Consider the following 25,415-nt stretch of genomic DNA (forward strand, 5'->3'; position numbering starts at 1 on the left):
CTGTCCGATTTACACACAGGAGTATTAATAACCCAGCCCGTCCACAGCAAACAGGGCCGCAGGCTGCGTGGAGTGAGATTTTTTATTTTTTTAATTTTTTTATTGGGTGTTGGCGGGGGGCTGCGCTACCCCAGCTGTCCCCTCTTCTCCTCGACAGCAGATGCCGAGAATGGTTGAGGATCTGGGTCAGGAAGTGTATGTGTGTCCAGTTACAGCCGGACTGAATTATGGTCCCAGGGGGTTCAGATATGGAAGCATCAAGTGAGCGAGGAATGACCAGGAGAAAGAGACACTGACTCCATGAACAACAGCTTGTGTCCTCTGCAAGGATCTGCAGCCGTAACAGCTTTTTGAAGTATTTGACCCTAAAAACCTCCAGAAGACCAACCCACAGCAAACAAAACCAAGTACTTATATACATTCAATGCCTCAGTGGGAATGCAGCAGTTCCCATCTCCAGTTGCATCAGCTTTGACGTCTCAGTGACGGGGCGTCATCACAACCTTTAATGTAACACCGGCATGTTAACGGGGGATTAGTGCCGGGGTCAGTTCACACAGCACTGACCTCGGCCAAAGATGCTCCCGAGCGGAAATGGCCCAGGATCAACTGCGTTGGATGCGACATCCATCCATATCATCATTATCATCCTGCTCTGACTTCCCTTTTAGGATTTATACATTTGTGTGGAAGAGGAGTGAGCTCAGGTCAGAGGTCTGGATTTAAGGTGTGAACTCCTGAACCAGGAATTTTACAGATTTCTGTTGAATGCACCAAACAATACGAATGGTTCACTCTCAATGTGGATGAATGCTGGAAATATTAAGAGTCTCTGGACAAGAATGCCGCATTGTTAAGTCCCCTGCCAACAAGTCAGTTCACCTGGTCCAAACTGTTCTTTTCAGCCTTTCATTTCTCACAAAAAAAGAACAAACTAGTCACACACACTTTGAGTTCACTTACCTAGTTAAAAATCCAAAACACATTTTTGAATAGAGGTAGGCTACAGAACAACATTCTATAAAAAAGAAACAAAATCTGAGCGAAGGCAGGGTTATAAAATTCTCAGCTTTAATCAGTTCAAAAAGTTCACAACAAATGTAACACCTTGAGAAGGGGAATTTGCCATTGGAGAGATTGGGTGCTTATTTGGATTTATACATTCTTTTCCTAATTAAACTCATTGGCAATTATATTCCTCTCCTGACACAAAAAAAAAAGCCTTTTTGTTTTATTCGGACTGAACTCAAACAAGGTACAACTGAAAAAAAAAAGCAAAAATACTAAATTAAATGTAAACCCAGTTTTATTGTTTTTCATTTTGCTCTAAAAGTAGCGTCTTGGAGCACTACTGTGTGGTAAACAATCTAAATTAGTACAATTTGAAAAATCTCAAAAGCCATCTGAGTTAAACAGGAGTTGTTAGAAAGATGCAACCAACTCAGAACCCATAAATACCTCCGCCGCTTCCTTAAAACATCCTGTTGATGAAGGCTCACAAATGAGCAACAATCCTCTTAGAGGAAAACAAAACGCTGATGTCGACTAGGCGACAGCACACACGCGCACACACCCACAACAAAAAAGAAACAATAGAATTAAAAAAAAAGTTCCCATGGTATTAAAGATGCTATACAATTGGGATGATATGCACATATTCGGTTTTGCTTTCCCTAAACAGAAAAAAACCTGCCGGCAGCAGCCACACACTTGTTTTTTTAGTGAAGCGCAACTCTTGAGCGACCGATGCCGACGCACGGAGCGGCATCTCTCCGCCTTCATTCATTAATCTGTTAGATTCACATTCTCCCACGATGCCGTGGGGCACCGGACAAGCGGTGCGTCCGCCGCTGAAAGAGCACTTCCTGTCCGTCACACCACAGGGGCTAGAAACCTGCTCATACTGTATATATAATATATTTATATATAAACAGATATAAGGGAAAAGGGAAGAGCTGGGGTTGAGAAAGTAAAGAAGAAAAAAAGGATATTGATAACGTGGGTGGAGGGAACAGAACAAAAACAAGATGGTTAAGTCGTCTAATCGTTACAACCTCATCATGCAGGTCTTGGGATGGGCCAGAGACCGACAAAACGTAAGCTTCGATTAACAGTTCTGGAAAGTTAATACACAAAAAAAAGTCTCCATAGAAAACGCAGGTTATGTAAAAAGGGCCACAGGGTGACGCGGTAATCATTTACATATTGTTGGCATTGTTTTGGTCAACAAATATCCGGTGGGACGGCCCGCGCTGCAGGAGGGGGCGCAGCCTCCCGCCACACTCAAGTGCCTCTCTTGGATTTCGTTGTGTTTTCTGTGGTTAGGGTTGATTTGTTTGTTTGGACTTCTGTACAGTCTGGCAGAGCTGGTGCTCAGTCACACATCTCCTCGGGGATCTCGTGCGGGTTGAGGATGCCTGGGACGGACATCTGGATCTTGTGTTTCTCTTCCTGGGCCTGACGAAGCGACGCCTCCCTCTCCTCCAGGAACAGGTCTGAGGTGTCCTCGCCGGCAAACTCCTGGAACGGCAGCAGCAGAGAACAAGCTCTTAGAAAGCCAGACTACACTTCCATCCATTCAGCCTCTATATCCACTGATCCTGAAGCAACGAATGATTCCTTTCATCATGAACTCACTTTACAAATAACTGATTATTATGTTTAGCATGTTTACATGATAAATTAAAAGATTAACATTGACCAACATTTCAGACTAGAATTAGGATGCCAGCATTTATTAATAAGCTGTATATGTCTCACAGTGTGGAAGAAACGGGGATTATTCTTTAAATTTCACTCAAACAAAATGTAGCAAATTAATACAAATAGATATAAATGTACTGACATGTCATTAATTAAAATAATGGTATCCGATAACACTAAAACCTGATCTTGCTATTGAGTCAGCATTGGACCGATATCTATATATCGGTGCATCTGTTTTATTCCAGCCACAAGTTGGCACGGACGCAAAACCCTTTCCGTCTACTTAGCAGAACAACCTGACTGCGGGAAACATGTTATTTGTGGAAACGGTAGCCGAGCAGCTGACCATGTGGTGCCTGATAACCTCTGTGAAAGGAGAGGAAAGTACCAAAAACGGTACAGCTGGAGGCATGCGGGCCATGTTCCGTTTAGCTCATCAGCAGACAAAATACACATGAGCATAACTCACATTACATCAGCACCAAGTATAACTACTGTTTTTGTGTTCGTCTTGAGAGAAGATTTATTCATTATATCCCACCGAGAGTAGCGGAATTGTTCCAAAGAGACTTGTAAATGAGCCGAGCACTGTATGCCTCGCACACGTTGACATACTCACCTTTATTTGGACGAGGAAATCCCTAAGGTGCTCCTTGAAGGCAGGAATATCCTGGTTTAAGCTGAACAGCCCGGTCACAAACACCTTCACCTGGGCACTGACACACAGACACAGACACACACAGTGTAAATAAATAGACAAATGTTTTACGACAGCAGAGATTGTGTGTGTGAGTCGGTGTACTCACTCTTGTAGGTGAGGGAAAGCGGTCTTGAGCAGGTTGGCCACGTACTCCTGGATGAAGCCCTGGTTGTTGGTGGCGCTAGAAGGGTTCAGCACCGTGGTGATCTTCCCCTCCTCCACCAGGTTGAACATGTAGGCCAGGATGGACGCGTGCATCGTCAGGCCTGCAGGGGATACACACACACACACTTACTAAATAAGCTTTATCGAGTGAATGAGTCTCTTTAACCTAAAAAAACATATTTTTCCCCAAAAAGACAATCTGTCATTTAAATTTATAAAATACATGAAGTTATGTTTCTACTATAGAAACAATAGTTTCTCAGCTAAGCATATTTCTTTTGCTGCATGGAAATAACATATTCAAGTCACATCTCTGTCAGCGATCGATTATGGTGATATGTTATTGATGCATGCAAGATTAAAGTTTTTCATGAAGAGTTACGATCTATCTCAGATTCGGGAAGTCACCGCAGTTTAGTTTGTCCTCATCATACAACCGTACAATGGAACACTGGTCCACTTTTCTGTATAAGGCCCTACGACATGAACTGCATCCATAGTTCTGTGGATGTTTTCTACTAATTATTATTATTCCTGGAACCTGTTTCAGGTCAAAGCGCTTTTAAAGTTTCTGCACTCTCGTGTTGGTGTGAGCTACAGACAAACCTAAAGCTGGATTAGTTTATGAGCATGCAATGAATTTTTTTAACATGATTAAGGATCATGTGAGCACTGAATGTTCTAATCGTTGCAATTGGGTCGGTGGTTTCAAGTCTGTCGTCTCTTTCATGTAAAGTTTCTTTCTTGTTTTCTAGCTTTTGTCTTTGTCGGTTATCTGCACTTGGGATTCTCCTGGCTAAATAAAGGTTATTCCTTAAAAGAGGTAGATATCGGAGTATTCAGGTGGCCCGACAGCTTGTGTGTATGTGTGTGTAAAAACTCACCAGCAGTATGCGACGTGTCGGTGACCACAGAGAAGATGTGTTGTAAGATATCGCAGAAGTATGTCTGGTAGAAACTCTGCGCGGCTGCTTCCTCCTGGGCCACATTCTGCAGCAGCGTGTACAGAATCTGCAGACCTGGACGAGGCAGAAACACAGGTACAATTTCAGCTTTGGCTCAAACTTCCCCACATTTCCTCCTCACAAAACGAGCACTATACATGTAGATTATTGTAAAGTGTGAGGGGAATCAGTCACAGTGCACTTCCTGTGTCAGATTATTCTATGGAAGTCCATTCCCACCCGTAAAAGAATAAAATATGATGAAAACCTAGTAATGATAATATAAATATCCCCACCATATGCCATAATGGAGGTAAAAGTTAAAAATTATTATGAGAAAAAATATTTCTTTCTTATACACTGTGAATGTGTGTGTGTGTCCCTACCAGTATCAGCCACGTTCCTCATAGTGTGTTTGAAGGCCCAGATGATGGAGTCCAGCACCAGCTTGAACTGGGCAGGGGGGATGGCGAGGAATGCGGGGAAGCAGTGAGAGTTCACCGCCTGCAGTAAGTAGAAGAAGTGTGTCCTGTGCTCTGGGAACTCCTCAAAGTTCTAGCAGAAATAAAAACAAAAACAAGGTGTTTAGCCCTCTTTCTCACAAAACATTTGCCTTCCACCAATTTGTATAGCTGTACGCACACAAGATTGGAGCTTTTCAGACATGATTGTCTCAAATAGTTGACTGATAAAATTACTATAAATATGATTGAGGATTTCTCAACTTGTTTTTACATGTTTGAAAACAAAATCTCTATTATAGTTAATAGTTTGCCAAATTGTTTGCAAAGATTTTCAAAATGTTTTATCATTCTAATGCATTAAAACACATGGTTTGTTTCTTCACAGGGCTTCTACAAAGGGTTTATGGCATTGTGCCAGTTACACTTGTTGCCCTCTGGCTTCTCCACAGCATGCATTGTTCGCGCGCCCTCTGGAGTTTGGGAAGAATGACGCAATGAACGCCGAGGTGAGCATGAACACCTGCTCTTGCTGCAGTATGAACAAAGCTTAAGGTTCTTAGTCGCCTGCTATATCGGACGCGTCGAGATTTTCACTCAAGCAGATTATCAGAAACAAAAATACTTTGAAGCTTGTTTAGAAAAAAAACTTGCAAAACCCACGAATCAAACATCCAGTTGATCCCTGTGCCTCACCTTGTTGATCATGTTTAGGGTGCACTCGAAGACGGCATCAAAGATCTGGGGTATCTCGCTGGTGATGTGTCCCCCCAGCTTATTGACGATGGTCGCCATGGTGCTGAGGACCTCTGGCTCGCGGGCAGCGGGGACGTTGCGTTGATAGTCAATGAGGACGGCGTCCAGCAGCGGCGGAACAAAGTTCTCCCCGACCTGAGAAACAACAGGACGGATCAGCAGGGCAACAACGGAGCTACGGAGTGCTGCAGGAATTTCAGAAATTCACAATTCTCATAAAATTAGCATACTTCAAGGTAAACATAGTCAACACGAGTTTATGATCTCAGACTGCAACCAAAGCAGTCATCCCCTGATGCCCAGTAGAGAATGTAAGTTTAAAATATGATTGATACGTATTCAATTAAATTCTATATGTATATACACATTATATATACACACACAAACAATATCTATTTTGAGCGGCTTGTTTGCGACTTTTAATCATTTACAATTTCCTACCAAGTTGCTGGTGTACAATTAATTATTTTAATGATCAATAACAACGCGTTACATTTTGTCTTGCATAGTTAGGTAAGCAATGTTAGTTGAGACTTGATGTTGCCGTCCACATGAAAGTATGATCCCAGTCACTTCCACACAGCGAGGCTTAGAGTTTATTAATTAAACACTGGTGTCGGATTGGTACTCGGTACAGCTGACACCCAAAGCTGGAGCATCCCTCATTCGTGAAGATCATCTTGCTGAACAAGTACTGTATCATAAAAAGGTAACATTTTTTGCCACAAAGGCAACTTTGTGATGTTCCAAAACCAGTATGGTGCTAACTTTTAGGTTGGCCTACAAAAAAATGCTCACTTTTGACAGGTTTTTTCTTCTTCTTCTTAATACAAAAAACAGATGACGCAGATGCTAATTGTGATGCAGATTAAAACACAGTCCAGGGCACAAACGTCCAAGACTTCCACAAGAAAAGCAAATATTTGTGTTTGATCCAGAAATACCAACTGGATTAGTTTCACTGTCAACCACTTCCTTGATGGCCACACGTGTATAGCATCAGTAAAAATATAGCGCTACCGTTTGCTCAAGAAGACTTTCTTCTTTTCCATTAAAATACATTTATAACATTTAAATTTGTTTTTCGTGACTTGGGACTGGAATGCTCATCAAAACAACCTCCTCTCCACGGAGGCTTTCAGACTGAGTTCTCACCATCTGTGGGTCGTTTGATCGGCTGACCCAGCCTGAGATCAGTTTTAGTGTCTCACGTTTCACCGTTCGCATACTCCGGATCAGGGGCTGCTTCGTCACCATCTCACCTGCAACGTAAAAAGGAGGCAGGCATTGAAAGGTTTTACATGAGGAAGGGTTTTACAAAGCAAATGCTTTGTGCTGCTCAGATCGCTGACTGGTAGAGCGGTGAAGGAGCAGATTTGTGTGTCACAGTTTGTGTCACAGAGCTCTGAAAATGTACATCATTACTAAGAAAAGTTAGAAATAATGCTGCTTTTTTGTTGCATAATATTTGTGTTGTATGAAAGTTCTCATGACAAAACAGCTGAAATATGTTGAGATGCAAATTAATTTCTCAATAAAAATAAAAGGTTTAAAGAACTTTTGAAGAATCTTTGCATCAACGTGAAGAATTTTAGATTTGTCTCCCTTTTACACTCCCATCTTTTTACATAACTCTACAACTCGTTTCTCAAAAGGCATTTCCATAACAGAATCCACCATCTGTTCTGCACTTCATCACTGTCCGATAAAGACAGATCAAAGTCAGGCTGACCCCCACAGACACCATCCTCAACGAGGTTTGGTGAAGTTCTTGAACATGATTTGTTCCTCATTTGCGGATCGCCATTTCCGCTCTGAATCGGCGGCCGATGCAAGCAGAGATCCTTGATGCTTGCTCATCATCAACAGACCTCTTAAGGCCACTCTACTCCCATTTGAGCACAGGAAGACTCAGAGATGACTCACCAAAAACAGGCGCGTGCAAAAAGAGAAAAAAATAAAAGAGAAAGAGGATGCAGCATTGGCGACCTACAAACCAAAATGCCGAATACTAAAATGCTACAATGGGTCTGGAACATAAGTAAACGCTAGAATACTATTAAAGGCTTGAATACTAAAAATGATTAAGACACAATAAGGAAAGCGTTTGGGTTTCAAATCGGGCAACACACTTGAGATGGTGCTGGATTTACACAAAGAGCATGTCGACATGACAATGAAGAAACACAAGGCACGACATAGAAGAGCGAACCCATTCAGGTTCGGTTGAACTATTAACGTCAGTTTTTGTCATGTATGTTCACACACATTCACATAAGATGTTATAGGGGCCAAACTGCAGAAACTCACTTTTGTCTCCTCCCTGGTGGGTACAATTCACACCTTAATTCACATTAAAGAACATAATGTGACTGCCATGTTCCCATATTTTGTATGTATTAAGACATCAAAATATTAAGTTCCTGGTAATTGTAGTCCCTGGAGTACTTTTTTGAGAAACTGAAAGGTTCTTGTTGTCTGCGTTTCCATGGAGGTCTAAAGAGACCGCATAGGACTGCTGCTGCTGGTCTAAAGGGTAAACACACTCTTCAGCCTGCAGTTCAGTGTGTCATCAACAACTTTAGAAATTGGTCCAGTATTAAGCACCTAATCAAGTCTCGCTCAAGGACAAAAAGTCTCGTTCCAAAATCTTGCAAGACAGTTAGGCCTCATCTGTCTTTGCATAATGTTGGACACTTACTTACACAAGACTGTTGGTTACAACAAAACAAACAAGGACTTTTAGAGGACATAACTGCCTGTAACGATTAAACTGCAGCACGTTTTGTAGCTGCAGAGCTCTCCTTCAGTACCGGACCAATAATAAAAAGGGTCCAGATGGAAAAGTGCCACGACTAGCCTTTATGGATATAATGCGACATGATGGCGTGAAAAACAACAAGAAGAACCTACAGACTTGTTATCGGCATAGGTGACAAACACACACCTCCCTTACCATTTGTCTGAATGGCAGCAGAGATGTTCTCGCTGAGGCACTTGTAGACGTTGAGCATGTCAAGATAAATCCGCCCCAGCTGGATGACAAAGGGGTGTCCCACAGCCTTGCAGGCTCGGACGTTGGTCTTCAGGATGCTGCCCAGCTGTTTCACCGTCTCCGGGTCCTTCAAGATGTCCACGTTCTGGGGGAGAGGTGGGCCGCAGCGGTAACGGATTAACACACACAGACGTACAGACTGGTAAATTGTTATGTGGCAGTATATGGGCCTCTTACTTTGGTAGCCTGCTGAATGATGCTGTCCCACACTTGGTTAGGCAGCAGCATGTATTTTTCTATCAGGTGCTCTTGAACAGCCTGATCTGTCTGGGCGCCAATCATGTAACCCACTGCCTCATAGAACGTGTGCACCTAGACACAAACAGGAAAATAAGAAAAATCATTTTAAAAACAGAATTGTGCCAATATCTCTTTGTCTCTGCACAAGTGTGACACATCTCGAGAGACGATGGAAATGCATTTGCTGACCTGCTGAGGTTGAAGGTCACAGATGATGGTGTTGATGTTGTTGAGGATCTCGTCGATGAAGGGCATCACCTCTCCCACCTGCACCTGGATGAAGTGGCGGCGGCACTTCTGGGCAATCTTGATGAACGTGTCACAGGCCATGTCCTGAACACCGTCGTGGGTTTCTGATGAAGGACGATATTAAGTCAAGAGGCATCTAAATGTACAAAATATGATATTTATAGATCCAACATGTTTAAACCAAATGCATTACATGCCTCTCACCATGCATGAACTCAAAGAGTTTGTTGACGACTGTTTTGAGGAACTTCCAGTGGGCTCTGAGAAAGCGTGGATACTGGCCGACAATGTACATGATGTTGGAAGCTATGATGGCCTTGTTATCCTTCCCTCTCTTCTGCTCGCACAGACCCAGCAGATCCTGAGACACACACACACAATGTTTAGTGTTTTATAAAATGCTGTGAATAGTGGCATAAAAAATAAAAGGACATGACCAGGAAAGGAATGATGAAGTGTAATCCATTTGTAAAACAGAGCAGCTTTCAATGTGGAGTTAAAATTCTAATTATCACTTTTTCGCAATATCCAATTTCTCTTTATAGAGTAAGTAAAAACAAATATAATACCTTGATGACAGTGACCAGGAACCTCTTCTCGTCCTCCTCGTGCATGGCCCCGCTGATGGAGCCAATGGCCCAGCACAACGTGTTGAGGTTTTTCCAGGACCACTCGGTGCCGTTCACCTGGTTGTGAAGCTTTTCCGTCATTATTCGTTCCGTGTCTGCGTAGTCCAAGTGAGTCAGGTACACTGCAGGGTGGCGGAGGACAAAGGAGATTTGTACTATAAGTGTGTGTGCCAGGTACGATAGTCAGACTTAAAGCCAAAAGCAAATCTTGATTCGGTTGAGAACGAGGACAAAAGTTGGGGAGGGGGGTTCTTGCTATTGTTGAGTTAAACTCCACATGTAAAGGGAGTCCTACCGAGGGTTTCCCGCATGTTCTTGTAAAGATTGATGGAATCGGTGTCCTTCATGAACTCTCTGACAACCTCTCCCTGGTCATTTTCCACTACCAGCACCTCCTCCGGCTTGGCCATCCGACTCACCATGAGCAGACGCACCTGTTGCAAGAGATAAACACCTGTCAGCATGTGCACATGTCAGAGAACAGCCTCACTGCTTTCGCATTTACACACACGCACAGGAGTGGTGGAAAAGGATTATATACAGCGAGTCACATGTGACTGACCCTTTGCCCTCTTGGAATTTTGGGCTATACAAAATTTCTTTTATTGACTTGATAGTCCAGGGCTAAGTGATTTTTGGACCAAATAACCTTAATATCGATATTGTTTGGTTAAACATTGGTTAAACATTTACACAATGCGAATTTTGATAAATAACCACCAGTAATGTGTATGTCGTGACGAAGTGGGGAAAGGAAAATGATAGAGTGATGCACATGTGACATTTTTATTTGTAAAAAAGGAAGTAAGCATCGATCTGGTTCCCAAGACAACAAGCCGACGGGATTTCTCTATTGCAATTTGGATTATTGCAGAAAATAACCCCTGTGGCAAACACACTTTTAAGATACTTTAGAAAGAGAATCTTCACAAATCTTTTTCTTTAACTTTTTTGTTATTTTTTAAGTGCAAATGTAAAAAGTAAACTGCTATTATCGAACTACACGGCGGTCACATGACTTTTCACAACCACTAAGTTAAACGCGGACTAGTCGTCATTAGGACATTTTGTAGTCTTGGTCTTGTATCAATCACTATTTGTCAGAGCAAAAAGTTGCTTGATATGTTTTGCTACTGGCTGCGGATTTTCAGTAATACTGTAACTCGCAAATCTTTTGACAGCAGTTAGGAGGCCACCTGTTGCTTGAGTAATGTCAACAACGAGCTAAGGCTCCACTGAAACCCTTTTGCACCCCAAAGCTCTAGTAAAAAATGTTACTTAAAAAAACATCCTAAAAATGCATCGATTACTCACATCATATCAGTGGCAATAAAGAAGACATGAAAAGCTATCGGTTCGTTCTTAAATAAAGCGTAAAATAGAACGCACCTTGGAGAGTACGGGGAGGTAGAGCTGTCTGCGTGGTGGAACGTCAAAGTGCTGGTTGCCGGAGAGCAGCGGGGACGTAGACGTAGAGAAGGGACTCTCTCTGTAGAGCTCAGCAGCCAAGTGGTTCCAATACTCCAGACAAATTTTGAAGATCTCCGTCTCCTCCACCTCAGACACGAGCAGCATGTAGTGGAGGGCCTGAAGGAGGGAGCAATGAGACAATTGTTTATATGGGACTCCCTTTTTTGTGTTTGACGGACGTTTATTTCCTCCCACCCGCCATCTTGCTGACTGACAGCATTCTCTCGTACCTCCATTAATGTTTCTCTGAGGTTGAGCCGCTTCTCAATGAGCTGCCCGTGCTCTTTGAGGAAAGTGCAGAGGAACAGACTGAGGTTCTGGATGAAGTTCTGTTCATCGTCCTTCCCGTTGGCGTAGGCCAGCCGGATGTTGGTGTTCAGGGGCAGCATCTGCGCAGGTGTGGAGAACATGGAGCTCATGGTTAGTATCTGTACAATGATGACGACAAACGGGAGTTGGGAAATCAAAACCTAACCCACCTGCTTGAGTTGACACATGGTCAGGGTGAAGAGCGTGACGAACTGCTCCTCGTACTGGCTGACGCTCACACCGGCGATCTCGGTGAGGCACTTCAGTGTCACATTACGGAACATGGGTACGTTCAAGAACTGTAAACAGTTGAAACGGATGTTTAATTGAGGACAAAACAGACACCTTTACGAACCACTTAGGTTTTTAAGGGTACGCATTTTCTGATGGAGAACTGAACAAAACCCTTTTGATGCTTTTTTAAAAACTGCAAGACTCTATTGACAAAAACAAGTATATTTAAGTTTCTCGCTCAGTCCCCTGTTGGAAAACATTCCAAATTGACACTTTAAATTATTACAATTATTTTAGGTGTCTAAAATAGGTTTTGCTGCAACAGTCCTCAGCAACACATTACTTTTCTCTTGTGATGTTGCTCCAAACTCCATCTACCGTAGGTGATAAACTGTCTCTGGAAAAGCACCTCCTAAACCTCCACTTCAAAACACCTGAAATATCCCTTTAGATTTGTGTGTGCGTAGTATGTGCACGTGTGTGCATAACTAGCAATAATTTGTTGTGTTTTTAAAGCTTGCTTAACAACTTAATGGATTTGTTTTGCAGACGAAACACATCGCCGCTCAGTTTGGAATCCAACAATTTCAAGGCAACTTATTGCGCAACATTGCGTTTACGCACCTTATACACCAATGTGCTGATCAGTTTGGTTTCAAAGATATACCCCAGAGGAATCCAGTTGAGAAAACGTAGGAGGGTCTCCAGAGTAGCGTGAACCAGGGGGGCGTTCTGGGAGTTTTCCTACGGTGTGACCAAATGAGATGAAAAACAGCTGAAGGACAAACAGTTTTGTGTGACCTGCAATCAATGATTGTATAACAACAATGTCAAAAAGAAACAGATGAGGATTTGCATACCATGACGAACTGGCAGAGCTGGAATATCTGGGAGAATTCATTGCACATGCTGAAAGAAAATAAGTCACATGAAGAAACAGAGTGTGACACATTTTTATACTGACATCTTAAGATGTCTGCATTAAGAGAAGAACATATAAACTATGTCGACTTTGCTTTAATGTTTTATTTAGAAACACTTGTGTACCTACAATGTAATTGGATTTTGTCATCTGCTTAACAAAATCTGACAATCCCGTGGTTGATGGTCAAAACAATCTGATTAATTAAGATTTGTTTGAAATTAGGCTTCTACTCTACAGTGATTCACCCATTTTAAGTCTTTCATCGCTTAAGTGCATTCATGTTTTGTGTTGTTGGAGGGTGTGGTAATCATTTCAGTTAAGGTGACGGAAAATCCTCTGCATCAAGGCAAGAGAACATGTCTTCTTGACTAATGTATTAAAGTTTGTAAAATTACAGTTGCAGCTGTCAGACTCGTGCCACACAAGAAACAAACATTTGCGACCACGTAAAGACATAAATTGAATAGAACAGAATATTCTATTTGGGAAAGAAAGGTATTGTCAGAAAAATAGATAGTTAAAATAATCATCAGCTGCTGCCTCTTTGGCAGTTGCATGTTTGTGCACAGCAATTCTTTGGGGGCCCATTTGGGGCTGCGGATATCCATTGTTTCGGACAGTTCAGAGAGTTATTCAATCAGAAAGAGTGTGATTTTGCTCTGTAGTTTTGCTTGCATTCGATCAGTATATGACAACACAAGAGACAGAATTTCAGGGTCATAGTAAACACATATATGAACTTTTCTCAAATATAGAGAGATACATACTTTTCGAGCTTGTAAAGGAAAGAGACAAACTAGCTTTCATATCTGTGTCACCCACAAATCCACAGGATGGAGAAATGGACCTGACAGTGTTAACTTTTAAGTTGTTTACTTTTTCATCATTCATACCGTCTGTGCACAATAGAGAGCACAACTACTTGCAGTTCTTGCTATGACATTGCGTAATATTTGAAACAATGCTGATTGCCCTATCAAATGTCGAGGGCATAAAGGTGTCAACAACGGGCAAAGAGTGCACAGCAAAGGCAGTTGTCTGAAAGTTAGTTACAGATCACAGCATTACGTTGTTGGATAAATTGCCTGCCGCGATATTTTCAAATGCCAAGAGCAGGAGATTATATTTCATGATGTTGTGAAAGTACTGGACTTCTGACAAAAACGTATTAATTATCATATTTTGGTTGTACAATGAAACACTGTTTTCCACAGTGCTGTCAAAGCTAATCCCTCAACACGTTCTACTATGAACACGAATGTGCTTCCAGGGGTCCGTGAAGCATGCTGACCTGTCCTTTAGGTGCTTGGCCTTGACCTGGGTCATCTGGCCACTCGAGAAATCGAAGACCTCCTCGCTGAGCAGCTTCAGAATGATCATGTTGTTCTGACAAAGGCTCTCACTGGTGCGACTTGCCCCGACGATGTCACTGATGAAGGTGGGCCAGTGCTTGGGCCACTCCTGCTTCAGGATCTACGGACACAAGGGAACAGACATGGATTGGCTTTACGTTCATCAACGCAGGGCTGGGCGATTTCGAGAATATCACTATGTTTTTGACCAAATATCATGTTATGCAGAGATATTTCGAATAAATAATTATCAGTGATGTGGATGTAATGACTGAGTAGAGGCAAATAATAGAGCGCTGAAGGGAAAACAGGTTTTTTTGTTGGCCAACCAGGAAGTTAGCTTCACACTGCTTTTTGTTCCCTCGACAAAAAAGCCAATGAAATTTTGCCCATGAACCAAGATATATCAGTTTAGGAGGGGTTGATACATAATAAGAACAAGGTTCTCAATGACTAGAAATGACTAGTCAACTGTTTAGCAGGTTCTTCAAGAGCTACAGCTTGGTGTTTACACGACTCAGCAATTTCATGGAGGAAGTATATAATCAACACCGACATTACTCGTCATATTACATGCTGTTCTGTACTTTAACCATGTGTCCTTGCTGCTAAAACAGCCTGCTACTACACCAATGATGACAGATAGCATAACCTGATGTTTGCACGCAGACAAATACTGCACCGCTTTCTCTTCAAGTTGACTCTCTTTTCCAGCCACAATTTAGAAACCATCAGCGGCCTTACCTCAGACACTCACGGAGAATTACGCAATTTTTAAAAAGTAGTCACTAACTTCGCTGGCATGGACAGTTTTAGAGTTAGATTGACTTATTAAGAGTGACATCTTCAGGTTAAAAAGTATCACTGCAAAAGATGAGGCCTCTGAATGATAAAACACTATTGTACAGCGCTGTGTTTTACTTCTAGATGTGCTCAACTGTCCAAGATTTAGTGTTTGTGGTAAAAAAAAATATATATATATGTATATATATATATATATATATTTTTTTTTTTTTAAATCACCGGCTTGCTGACTGAGTGTAGCAACAGAAATCAATCCATAATCTATACCAATGAACATTAGAGAAAAAATCCCTGGTTTCGAGCCTTTGTATTACTCCAATCTCTGATGGTTAAATCTATTTTCGATAATTAATTTACTACACTTAATCACTCTGACTAAAAACTAACCAACCGTCTTGACTTAGGGGTTTCCAGCAGCAGCCAGCGAGTCACAGAGCTGTATTTTGTGAAAAAACTAAAACAAAACTAAGACCACTTCACTCCCGAGTCGGACATCGGATATTATTCTGCAGTGCCTCAGCTCAGTTGCTTTCTGTCGTCCTTGGCGACGAGTGGCGCAGTGAGTTTCTTGCTCCGTTGTGCTCTCTTGCTGTCAGTGAAGATAACTTCATCGGTACTGTTTGCTGCCACTTCCTTGTGCCTCTCACATGCAACACTGTGGGTTAGGGAAACCATTCTAAAGTCTTAACGGAGCACAATATAGTGGTTCTAACAGCTGGCGCTCCCACCATGGTTGATTACAATAATGGTTGTATGGAAAATATTGATTTTTATTTCATACTTGTCTTTAGTTTTGAAGGCTTACCTGAACAAGGATCATGTTCAGCTTCCCGATGTACACCTTTTCTTTCTAAAAAAGAACAAATAAATAATGAAGTGAATGTTAGTTATACAGACACACCTTGTTTCATCTTATCCCAGCATTGAAAGTGTCATGTATTTGAACAAAACAAAGGGTTGAATGTCACAGATCAAACAGTGGCAGAAGGACAAGAACGAAAAAGTTACATTTTGAGGTTTCATGTTTTGGAAGGACCAAAGTAGATCCATAATGTTATGTTTTGTCATTAGGGAGTAATAATAATATATTATAATACTGTCTATTACGATGTAGCAATAACGAATCATTTAGACAGAGCATGCTAAACTTGGGTGTTTCAGTAATGGTGGTAGCAGTAAGACACGACCATTTTTATTTATTAGATTCATCAGACCTGACACTGATACCCAGCTCAACTCGTTACAAGCAAATATGCTTATCCCCACTGGCCAGCTCCTTTCTGATTCCAGCTAAGTTTCCTTTTCCTTCAGTTTCACTTTTCTTATGCCGACAACAAATATTTTAGTGTGCTAGTGTTGAGTAACCGTACTGCTAATGGAAGGTACTAAAGGGACTTTAAGCAACTCATGTCATGATTATACAGTTGGGTCAAACAGTGAATCAGCCAAAGTGACTTTTACGAGAGTTAATTTCTGACAATGTGTTTAGTTGACAGATAGCCAAATGCTGCGAAATCTGGAAGACTAAATCGCTGTCAGTGAAGGTGAAATGGGGCCATAAAAACTAAACTCTCTGGTTGAGAGCCACTCTGATTTGTAGAAATGGCTGTCAATCTCAAATCACAACAGAATGACCATTGCCAAAATGTAATCAGAATAATGGCTCATTGTATTTTATACGTTTTATTTATTGTCGTTTTTGTCAACCCACTTGGCACCACCAGGTCGGACCCGAATGAGTTAACGACATCAAACAAAAAGGTAATGACCTGAGGAATCCGAATCCGCACTGCAAAACAAAGCTTTGACCTATTGGGAAAGTGTTTAGTAAAAAAAGAAAAACGTGTCGTTCGGTTCAAAAATAGAAACGTCACTTGTTCTAAATGAAAACATTGTTGGATTTTTGCGCGCTACGGCTTTAAATCTTTAGGAGCCTCTGCTGTTGCTCTATGACCCGGAAGAAACATCCTCGCTTCAGGAAAGCCTCTGCCTTCAAAAGAGGCCACCGGCAAAAAAAGAGAAAGAAGCTGTGGTCGTTTTGTGACTTTAAAGATAGAAATAGGTTTATAAGGACATGGATTGCTTTGTTAGATTCCCACAAACCTAACAGTTACATGGATGTGTTTGTTATTGAACTCTGACTTTGTTAAGAGGTAAACTAAGGTTTAGTGAAACGGTACGGTCGCTGCAGCAAGTTTAAAAAAAAAAAAGAGACTTCAAAAATCAGGCTGGGTGACTCGATGCCCGAAAAGTTAGACCTAGCATCTACTCACACGTACAATTACCCCCCAATTTAAAAAAAATTTAAATTCAAAGTTCACTCACCTCCACATTTGATGCATCTGATGAAGTCTTGATAATGAGGCCGACAACATACTTTTTTATACCTGGCAAACACACAGAGATATTAGGAGGTCATTGTGAGCACGCACCGGTTAACGTGTAACACAGCCTTCCATGACCGGCTGCCTGGAGCATGTTACTCAACACACTGAATCTGACCAAAGTGCCTCCTCTCCCCATTTACATTATAGGTAAACAAAAAATTATATGGGCTGCAACCGCTGAACTGACCTAAACTTTTGCCCCAAATAGTTCAGCAGAAGTTGAAATTTCTGCCAGTATCTTATAGACAGTCAAGATTGTCAACGTGAGCAGATTTTAACATTTTTTAAAGTTTTAAGCTCCCTCGCATTTCTTATTAGACTGTTTCTTAAAAAAGAAAAGTGATAAAACAGGGAATTAATAACTTAAAAGCAACAATTAAATGTCTTGAAAAAACATGTTTATTTCATTTTAACGTTGAAATTCTCATCCTGACAACATTTAACGAATCAAATGCTCTGACAAAGAGAAGAAATTGGCTTACTCGTCATCAGTTTTCCACAAGCTGCTAGCTTGACCGCTGTGAGTGCTAGCAATAGCCATGTTCGTCGTTTATGGTGATAATTTTGGGGGAGTGGCTTTGGAGATAGGCCTTAAAGGGACGAGCTGCCAGTGTTTCTCAGACTTTCTTGCTGCAATTAGCCTTGTTTTGAAACAAGTGCTGCTAGCTACTTTGATTAGAAAGGAGTTGGCAAGACTAGACTGTTGTTTTTTTTTGTTGGATTTTTCTTCTTCTTTTTTTTAAAATCTAGTGTGCTAGAACCTAAAGATTATCAACACTGCCTTTAAAGTCTAAACATTTCTTAAAAGTATAATCTGGTAAACTACTTCCTGTTTATAATAATTCTTAATGAAAATCTAGAATTTTTTTTCAAAGACTTAAGATTTGGAAATTCCTCACATGAGTAACTCCTAGCAGTAGTTTTAATAAAAGACACAGTGTACGGGATTAATCTGTGTCCATTAAAAGCTGTCCTTTCTTTTACCGGGACAATAAAGTCAATGTGCTGATTAAATAAAAACAAATGTGAATGTCTTATCTTCCTAGAAAGACATATAACATCAGAATCATTTCGAAGATATAAAAGATCTTTAACATCTCAGAAGCAACGTAAGCAAGCACAGTAATAATTTGACCTTCTTCTTTAAAAGATGCCCATCACATTTCACAAAGCTTTAAAACCCAGTACTAAGTGTTTTTCTTTTGTTATTGTTGTTGTTTCCCCTCTAAAGCAACCAGTGCAGAATCCAACCGGGCTTACAGCTGCCAGTGCAGGGCTAATAGAGCAGAAAACAAACGAGCATGCTTAGCGGGGGAACACTCTTCAACTTGGCAACCGCACGTCACAGCATTGCAAAAGGCACTGACAGAGTTAAAGACATTTTGTGAATTGTACCACAAAAGTATTATTTTTTTCTTGATTTTTTTTTTACCTTCACACTGATTCCTGGGGAGAATCTTCCATCTTGTTTTGATAACCGTTTCCAGAATCTGAAGAGCATAGTACTGGAACATGCAAGGAGAGGAGAAGCATTAGGACGATGTTATTATGACGAGACATTATTATTACATCATGACAGACATTGTAACAGTGGACAAGCCTGTAATAACTTTTACTCTAAATTGAACTGGGCCGAACCACATCTTTGATGAAGTTTTCCCCCGAGTTTTTTTTTTTTATATGTCTAAAAGCAGCATTAAGCTGAAACACTGCATAAGTCCTGCTGTTTCTCCCAGCACCACACCAGACAGCAAAAGACAGTAGAAAAAAAATCCCTAATTGGTTTTTGACATCGCACTTTTAAGCACACATTCCTTGTAGATTAATTGTTTGTTTTTTTCACATACAAGGTTTTGGGTCTGAACACCCACTTAAAATGCATCTTTTTTAACATCTCCGTTTTGTAGTAACGCCCCAGAGTCAACTAACACTGGACAAATACAATGAAATAAAGTATAAAACAGATATTATATTAACATTTTTAAACAAAATATCGTTGTTTATGCCAATTTAACTTTATATGTAGCCTAAATACAAGTGTTTTATAAATCTAACTGGGATAATATTATCCAATTATTCATCAAATTTGTTCTTACTATATTTTATTCGTTTTGGAAAATATCCTGTTTATGACAAATTACTTTTTATTGAAGCCTAAATAAAAAGGTGGATTTTTTTGCATTCACAATTTGGTAACTTTTATTTATTAAGATAGCATACCAAAAACGATCAAACGAATCCGACTAAGAAAATCTAGTCGATTACCAACCCTAAACCAATGCAAGCAAGTCAATTTTCACAGCATTAAAATATAGATTATTAATTAAAGTCTAAAAGTAAGCCTAAATAAGATCTCTTTAACTGGTGTGTCATAAAGGAACAGCAAGACCAACCACAGATTATGCCCTGTATTAATTTCTACTTAATAGTGAAGCATGAAAGAAAAAAAGAAAAAATAGAAAACAACATTATATTTATCAGTTAGTTTTTAAACTAGTGTTACTTCAACTGACTGTTTCAACTGTAGGGATCATCATTTCAAGATTCACAATGATTCCAAAATAAAAAAACAAAGAAAAAATGACATGTAGAACAGGATGTTATTAAAGCAGGATTAACACAGCGTGCTAAAGACGATGGATGCTGGAAGATTAAAGGGAAAATCTCCTTACAGGCGCAGTGACTGTACAGTGTTGACAGTTGTTTCACCTTTAACTGCCACAATTAGCACAAAACCACCACAAGTTGCAAGAAGGGACAAATTATCTGCAGCGAACTGCACTGCAAGCTTTGTAACTTTAAAAAAAAAAAATTTAAGACGAGCAAAAGCACGTTTAGATTAAAGAGTCTCAGCTGAACAGAGGGTTTAAAGAGGAAGAGGATGCACTGTAAAGAGGAGCAAAGGGTGGGGCTGCAACAGAGCCATGATCCCTACAGGTGAAATTTAGCAGTCAACAGATCTGTGTCTCTCTCTACAATGGCGCCTACTGACTGCAGCCTGCACACTCCCTCTGTCCAATGAAACAGATGCAATAGAAACGGATGAACAGAATTCAGTCAAAGGGAATTCAAAAAAGGGTAGACCTTGTGGAGGCCTGCCGTCAAAGCCTAGCTGTGTCATGATGCACAGGATGACACACCCCTTTTCTTCCTATCACAAGCCATAAACATAATGGAACATTGGGATTAATATCAAATAGTCACAGCTTGAATTCAGGAAAATGATTTTAAAAAAATGTGCAAATATTGTAACTGCTACTGCACCAAGAAAGATGTTCAAATGTGCTTCAAAATGATGCACTTTCTTTTACTAATAAAACAAATGCAGAGGTGTTTATCTTGTATTTCCTCTTTTCCTCTAATGCTCCAATTTCTTAGTAAATGACAAATTTAAACCTAAGACTTAGACATTAGTAATGAACGTCAAGTGTTAAAAGCACTCTTACAGGCAAGCAAAAAATGAAGAAAAAAAAAGAGCAAATGTCACGATGTGTACTTTGAGGAAGCTGCGGATGCATTGCACTTCATACTAGTGCGTGGATTTATTTCCCCATCACGGACATTACATTTATGGGTTGGACTTGATTGTTTTAAATAAAAAAGTCAAATTCATTTTTGTAAGTATAATTGTGAATCTCTGAATGTGTTGAGTGAATCACTGGGTTCACTATTCACAGGCAGTTTCTTAATCAGCTGTATTTGTGCACTTATTTGTGGACACATTGCGCGGAACAAAATGAATCGGCCATTTTAAAATAAAGATGAGTAGCCAGGGGTGTTATTGATCGATTTGATGTAGTTATTCATTTTATTAAAAAATTGTAATAAAAAAAAAAGAGAGAACAAACGAACCGACAACACTGGATCTGGTCAATATCTGTCTGAATGTTCGAAGCAGTAAGACACACGGGCTGAGTTCCATATCGCATATTTTCTACTTTCGTTACATACTGTTGCGTGCAGTGTGCACTCAATAGGGACATACTACTTTGCACCTTTGAGCTTTGAACCTCTTGCTCATATATCCACTATACAGAACATTGGAATTGCCAGGAAAGCATGCTGATTTGCATACCGCGTAAATCAGACAGATACAGTTGGACATCCTAGTACTTTTTTCTGGATTTGACATAATTGATATTGGGATCGCCACAGCTGAACAGAGCACATGTTGTGTGGGCACAACCCCAGTGTTTTTGTACTGTGGGGGTAAAGGGTGTCGTGTGGTGACGTGCTGGAAGTAAGAGTTCACTCAAACTAAATGTTATAGCCAGCCCTTTTCAGAAATGGGTCAGACTTACTCTGAATTTAAGTCTCATCCAATCCATGTGCCATAAAGCATGCAAGTTATACAGAAGCATGTTTGAATACATGCATGTCTATTTTTTGCAACGTTTCTTAATGATTAATCAAGAATTGTATTTCCGAATTCGCATTCCAAGATGTTGCAGGGAAATACTGACCAGGCATTACTCCTGCACCATATAAGCCAACCTAACTGGTACCAAAGTAAATATAGCTGATTGGAATAGCTGGTATGATTGAGAAAGATGAGGCACGTCCCCATTCTACTGGCCAGAATATTATAAGACTTATTTTGTATTGCATTACATTATGACCAGGAGTTGATGGGATAGTCAATTGATCATCTGGTAGGTTGAGAACAGCATTCTTTTTATAAGAGGGACAAGAGGTCCTGTACGACTTAAGTGATAGGGCACGATGGAAACACAGCCAGGAATATTTATTCGACCTTTGCTAGGGCCATGTGCGCCTAACAATATTCACTCTCAGCGCATAAAACTGCTTTAAAAAACTGATTTTATATATTTCAAAGCATGCTGTCAGCAAACCACTGTGACCTAGTGTTTTAATGTTTGTTTGACTTTTTTATATTAAAAATTGTATTTGCATTAGCATACACTTCCTCAAAGCACAGGTAAGTGTCTGTCCACCAATGCTTTCTACACTGGAGATTGCTTACTTTGGTGTTCATGTTCTGGGAAAACTCGAGGATGGTGTCCACTCTTGTCCAGGCATCCGGGTGCTCTTTTAAGTGTGTCAACACTTCTTGTGCCATTCTTTGCTGCAATACAAATTTTAAACCAAACTTGAGATGCAATACTAAGACACTTGCAAATGGATAACAGTAATCTCTTGATTTGTCTGTGCTGCAGTCATGTAAATGCAACAAGAGAGGAACATTTAACATGCTGTGTGTTTTAAGTTTAAACATTAACATAGAATAACCGCTGCTGTTAAAATCAAAGAATGATCTTCTAATTCCAGGCATAATTATATATTTGAGACAACACAGCAGATGTTATATAAAATGGATTATAAGGCACTTGTCAATGCTTCACACATACCTGTGGTCCCACCCCATGATATAGACAGTTCACCACATTATCCAGCAGGTTGATATCCAATTTCTGGTTGAAGTCCAGCAGCTGCTGTGCTGCATGGTCTGCTAACATTGTCATAATTGCTGGCATAGAGCTCTGAAACAAGGACAGCGGAGGGAGTGGTCATGAGTGCACAGAAAACATTCAACAGGCAAAGTCATGTGAATGGTGCATTTACCAACATCCCCCTGGACCCACCAGTGGTCCTGTTAAGAATGTAAGCTTCAGCTGTTGTAAGTCTGTCAGTGCTCAAATAGTATGCAAAGGGAAGAAAAGCTTTGTGACTCACTCAGTCAACTGAGTTTCCAAAAACTTAAATTTGGCAAATATTTTGGGACATGCTCTAACCTGCAGAATATGGATTTATTGAGTATGAATTTATGGACAAAGTACTAGGGCAGCAAAGACAACACAATAATCGCATACAGTGACTGGTAACGATAAACTATTACCATATACATGTAAAAAGCAGGTAGACTTAATTTAATTAGTGATTGGAGGGGTTTTAGGAGACACAGATTTGCAAAAAAAATGAGTTTATATTGATTTAAAAACGATTGATCACAACATGCTAAAAAAAAGCTAAAGTCAATTAAATTTCCACGTTGGTTTAACGAACAGCTTAACTTAGGAATTAAACGTCTAAATAAGCAGGCAGTTAATGCGCAGCGCTTCAACTCAAACGCTTCTTTCTCAGACCATATTAAGAAGGTTAACCAGGCCACGTGCCGGATATACTGGGGCGACGTCACGTTGTTTACATCTGTAAGTGACGGGAGTTCACTCCTCCAAAACACAAGCAGCAGATCATGTGGCCACAAATAACAAACAACAAATGTTGCTCGAAACTATGTTCACATAACGCATAGCATTTTCCCATAATACAGGCGCGACGTAAACAACGTGCACGCGACACTGGCGCACTCCACACAGTGCGCTAGAGTTAGCATTTACGCTATATCCCTAGCTAGCCTCTAGCAGTGTGTCGCACAAAACAGATCACATGTGGTCCCCTTCGCCGCCAACTACAACCACTCCCACCAAGGATGCCCGGGATGGAGGGCGTCCATACATTAATGTTACCCGGCGACATGCAACAACACGGCCGAGAGAGGTTGACGCTTAGTGTCACGGCTACACTCCGGGAGGACTGGCAGCGGTTCGTCCCGACAGTTCCGTTTTTCGGACGCTTTGCATCACGCAGAGCCGAAGTTAACGCCAGCTACCGCTAAGTGCCAAAAACCTAGCAACATCAACTTGTCATCCGCTCACACCAGTGATGCTGCCGTGGTGGGAGAGGCACAGATTTAAATCTGACAGCTTTTAGTAACTTGTTCACCTGCGGTGTCGCGCGTAACATAACGAGGCAACCTCGGCCAGTTGTGCTATTAGTTGGGTTAAGTTACGGCACTTTCCGTGACAGCCAACGTTAGCTAATCCTTGTGAAGTGGTAACGTTGAATGCTAGCTAGCAGGACAGTCAGTGGCCATTCGGCTATACCTACTGATGCCATTGCATTCTGAATTAGCACGCATCGTTGGGATCATATTATGACGGGTTACGTTAAACTATAATATAGCACAACTTAATACCAAAACCAAAAATGCATTTTATTCATTGTACAGGTAAAGCAAAGACGCGTTAATCACGGCATGGCAGGGTTTTTTCCACTTCACCCCAGTTACCTACCTAAAGTCCGAGGCTCTGACTGAAAAGAGTGGCGTTTGCCAAAGAAGCTACAAGGTCTAGTGAGTACTTCAGTATCACTGTTGATTAGAACAGATTTCCTATTTCTGCAGCGTTGACTATCTCCAGCTCCAGCAGTGAGTGATGTCTGGCTGGTAAGGACCACTGGTGTGGCTTCCAAAACTACTATCGCGGCGAACCCAGCAATATCTTACTCCGAAACATTTTACGAAACAAAGTAAACCTTGATTCACGAATTAATTCGTTACTCTTAATAATGTTCCAGTGGGGCGGTGTAGAGGTTGTGTGCCTGCGCCTCCTCTCCTCTCTCAAGCAACTAACTCGCAACCGGTTGAAACCGGTTCAGACTGGGAGATTCCATCTCGGTTTAGTTTTCAGCCGATGGCGCCGCGTAAAGTTTGGACTGGGGTGACGCCCACAACGCGCCGTGATTGGCCGCGGCTTTGGCCGAGTCTTCTCAGTCGGCGTCCCATTGCGCGGCGGACCTGCCAGTTTATTTCAATTCGCTTAAGCGCCCACGCGACTACTCCGCCCGAAGAGAAAAAGAGGGCAGACTCTCATGCAGAATGGACTTGTACATGACTCTGTTTATGAGAATAGCGAATAAATCAGCGGCCGCTGTTTATCGCCAAGTTAAATAGCACATCCATTCCTGTAAAACATCATACTGCATTACTACACGTGCGTGTAAATTATTTTCATTTAATGCTTTTTTTCATCCACTTAAGACTATGTCAAGGCTCCACCACTTTTAAATGCCACACATGCTGAAAAGGGAAAGTGTCTCGTGCAGATACACTGTTAGGTAGAACGATGTGACGAAAACCGCAAGTACCATTCATTTGCCTGTTGCTTGTAAGCTGGTAATTTTCCACCAGCCACGAGTGGGAGTGGTTACACGATCATGAACGCACGGG

General features: G+C 41.0%; 1 protein-coding gene across 4 annotated transcripts; it reads right to left on the minus strand.

The window, feature by feature from the left end:
- Positions 1-1,054: 1,054 nt before the first annotated feature.
- On the minus strand, positions 1,055-24,857 carry xpo1b (exportin 1 (CRM1 homolog, yeast) b). 4 transcript variants are annotated; one of them, XM_068568107.1, is made up of 25 exons: positions 24,747-24,857; positions 22,756-22,887; positions 22,371-22,472; positions 18,819-18,891; positions 17,325-17,386; positions 15,805-15,849; positions 14,135-14,316; positions 12,779-12,827; positions 12,543-12,662; positions 11,855-11,983; positions 11,606-11,764; positions 11,295-11,492; positions 10,201-10,339; positions 9,846-10,027; positions 9,481-9,637; positions 9,217-9,380; positions 8,965-9,099; positions 8,689-8,872; positions 6,888-6,994; positions 5,673-5,867; positions 4,902-5,070; positions 4,456-4,590; positions 3,513-3,672; positions 3,326-3,422; positions 1,055-2,520 (listed from the first exon to the last, which is right to left on the minus strand). In XM_068568107.1, the coding sequence occupies exons 2-25, from the start codon at positions 22,879-22,881 to the stop codon at positions 2,374-2,376; spliced, it is 3,216 nt and encodes a 1,071-aa protein (XP_068424208.1). In that variant the 5' UTR covers positions 22,882-22,887; positions 24,747-24,857; the 3' UTR covers positions 1,055-2,373. The 4 variants fall into 4 exon arrangements, with proteins under 4 accessions (XP_068424208.1, XP_068424207.1, XP_068424209.1 ...); XM_068568106.1 differs by having other exon boundaries at positions 24,481-24,820; XM_068568108.1 differs by having other exon boundaries at positions 24,722-24,804.
- Between the last annotated feature and the right edge of the window lie 558 nt (positions 24,858-25,415).

The sequence above is a fragment of the Clinocottus analis genome, unplaced genomic scaffold, assembly GCF_023055335.1.
Source record: "Clinocottus analis isolate CAN_PGR_092001 unplaced genomic scaffold, fCliAna1.0.p SCAF_8, whole genome shotgun sequence".
Classification (NCBI taxonomy): Eukaryota; Metazoa; Chordata; class Actinopteri; order Perciformes; family Cottidae; genus Clinocottus; species Clinocottus analis.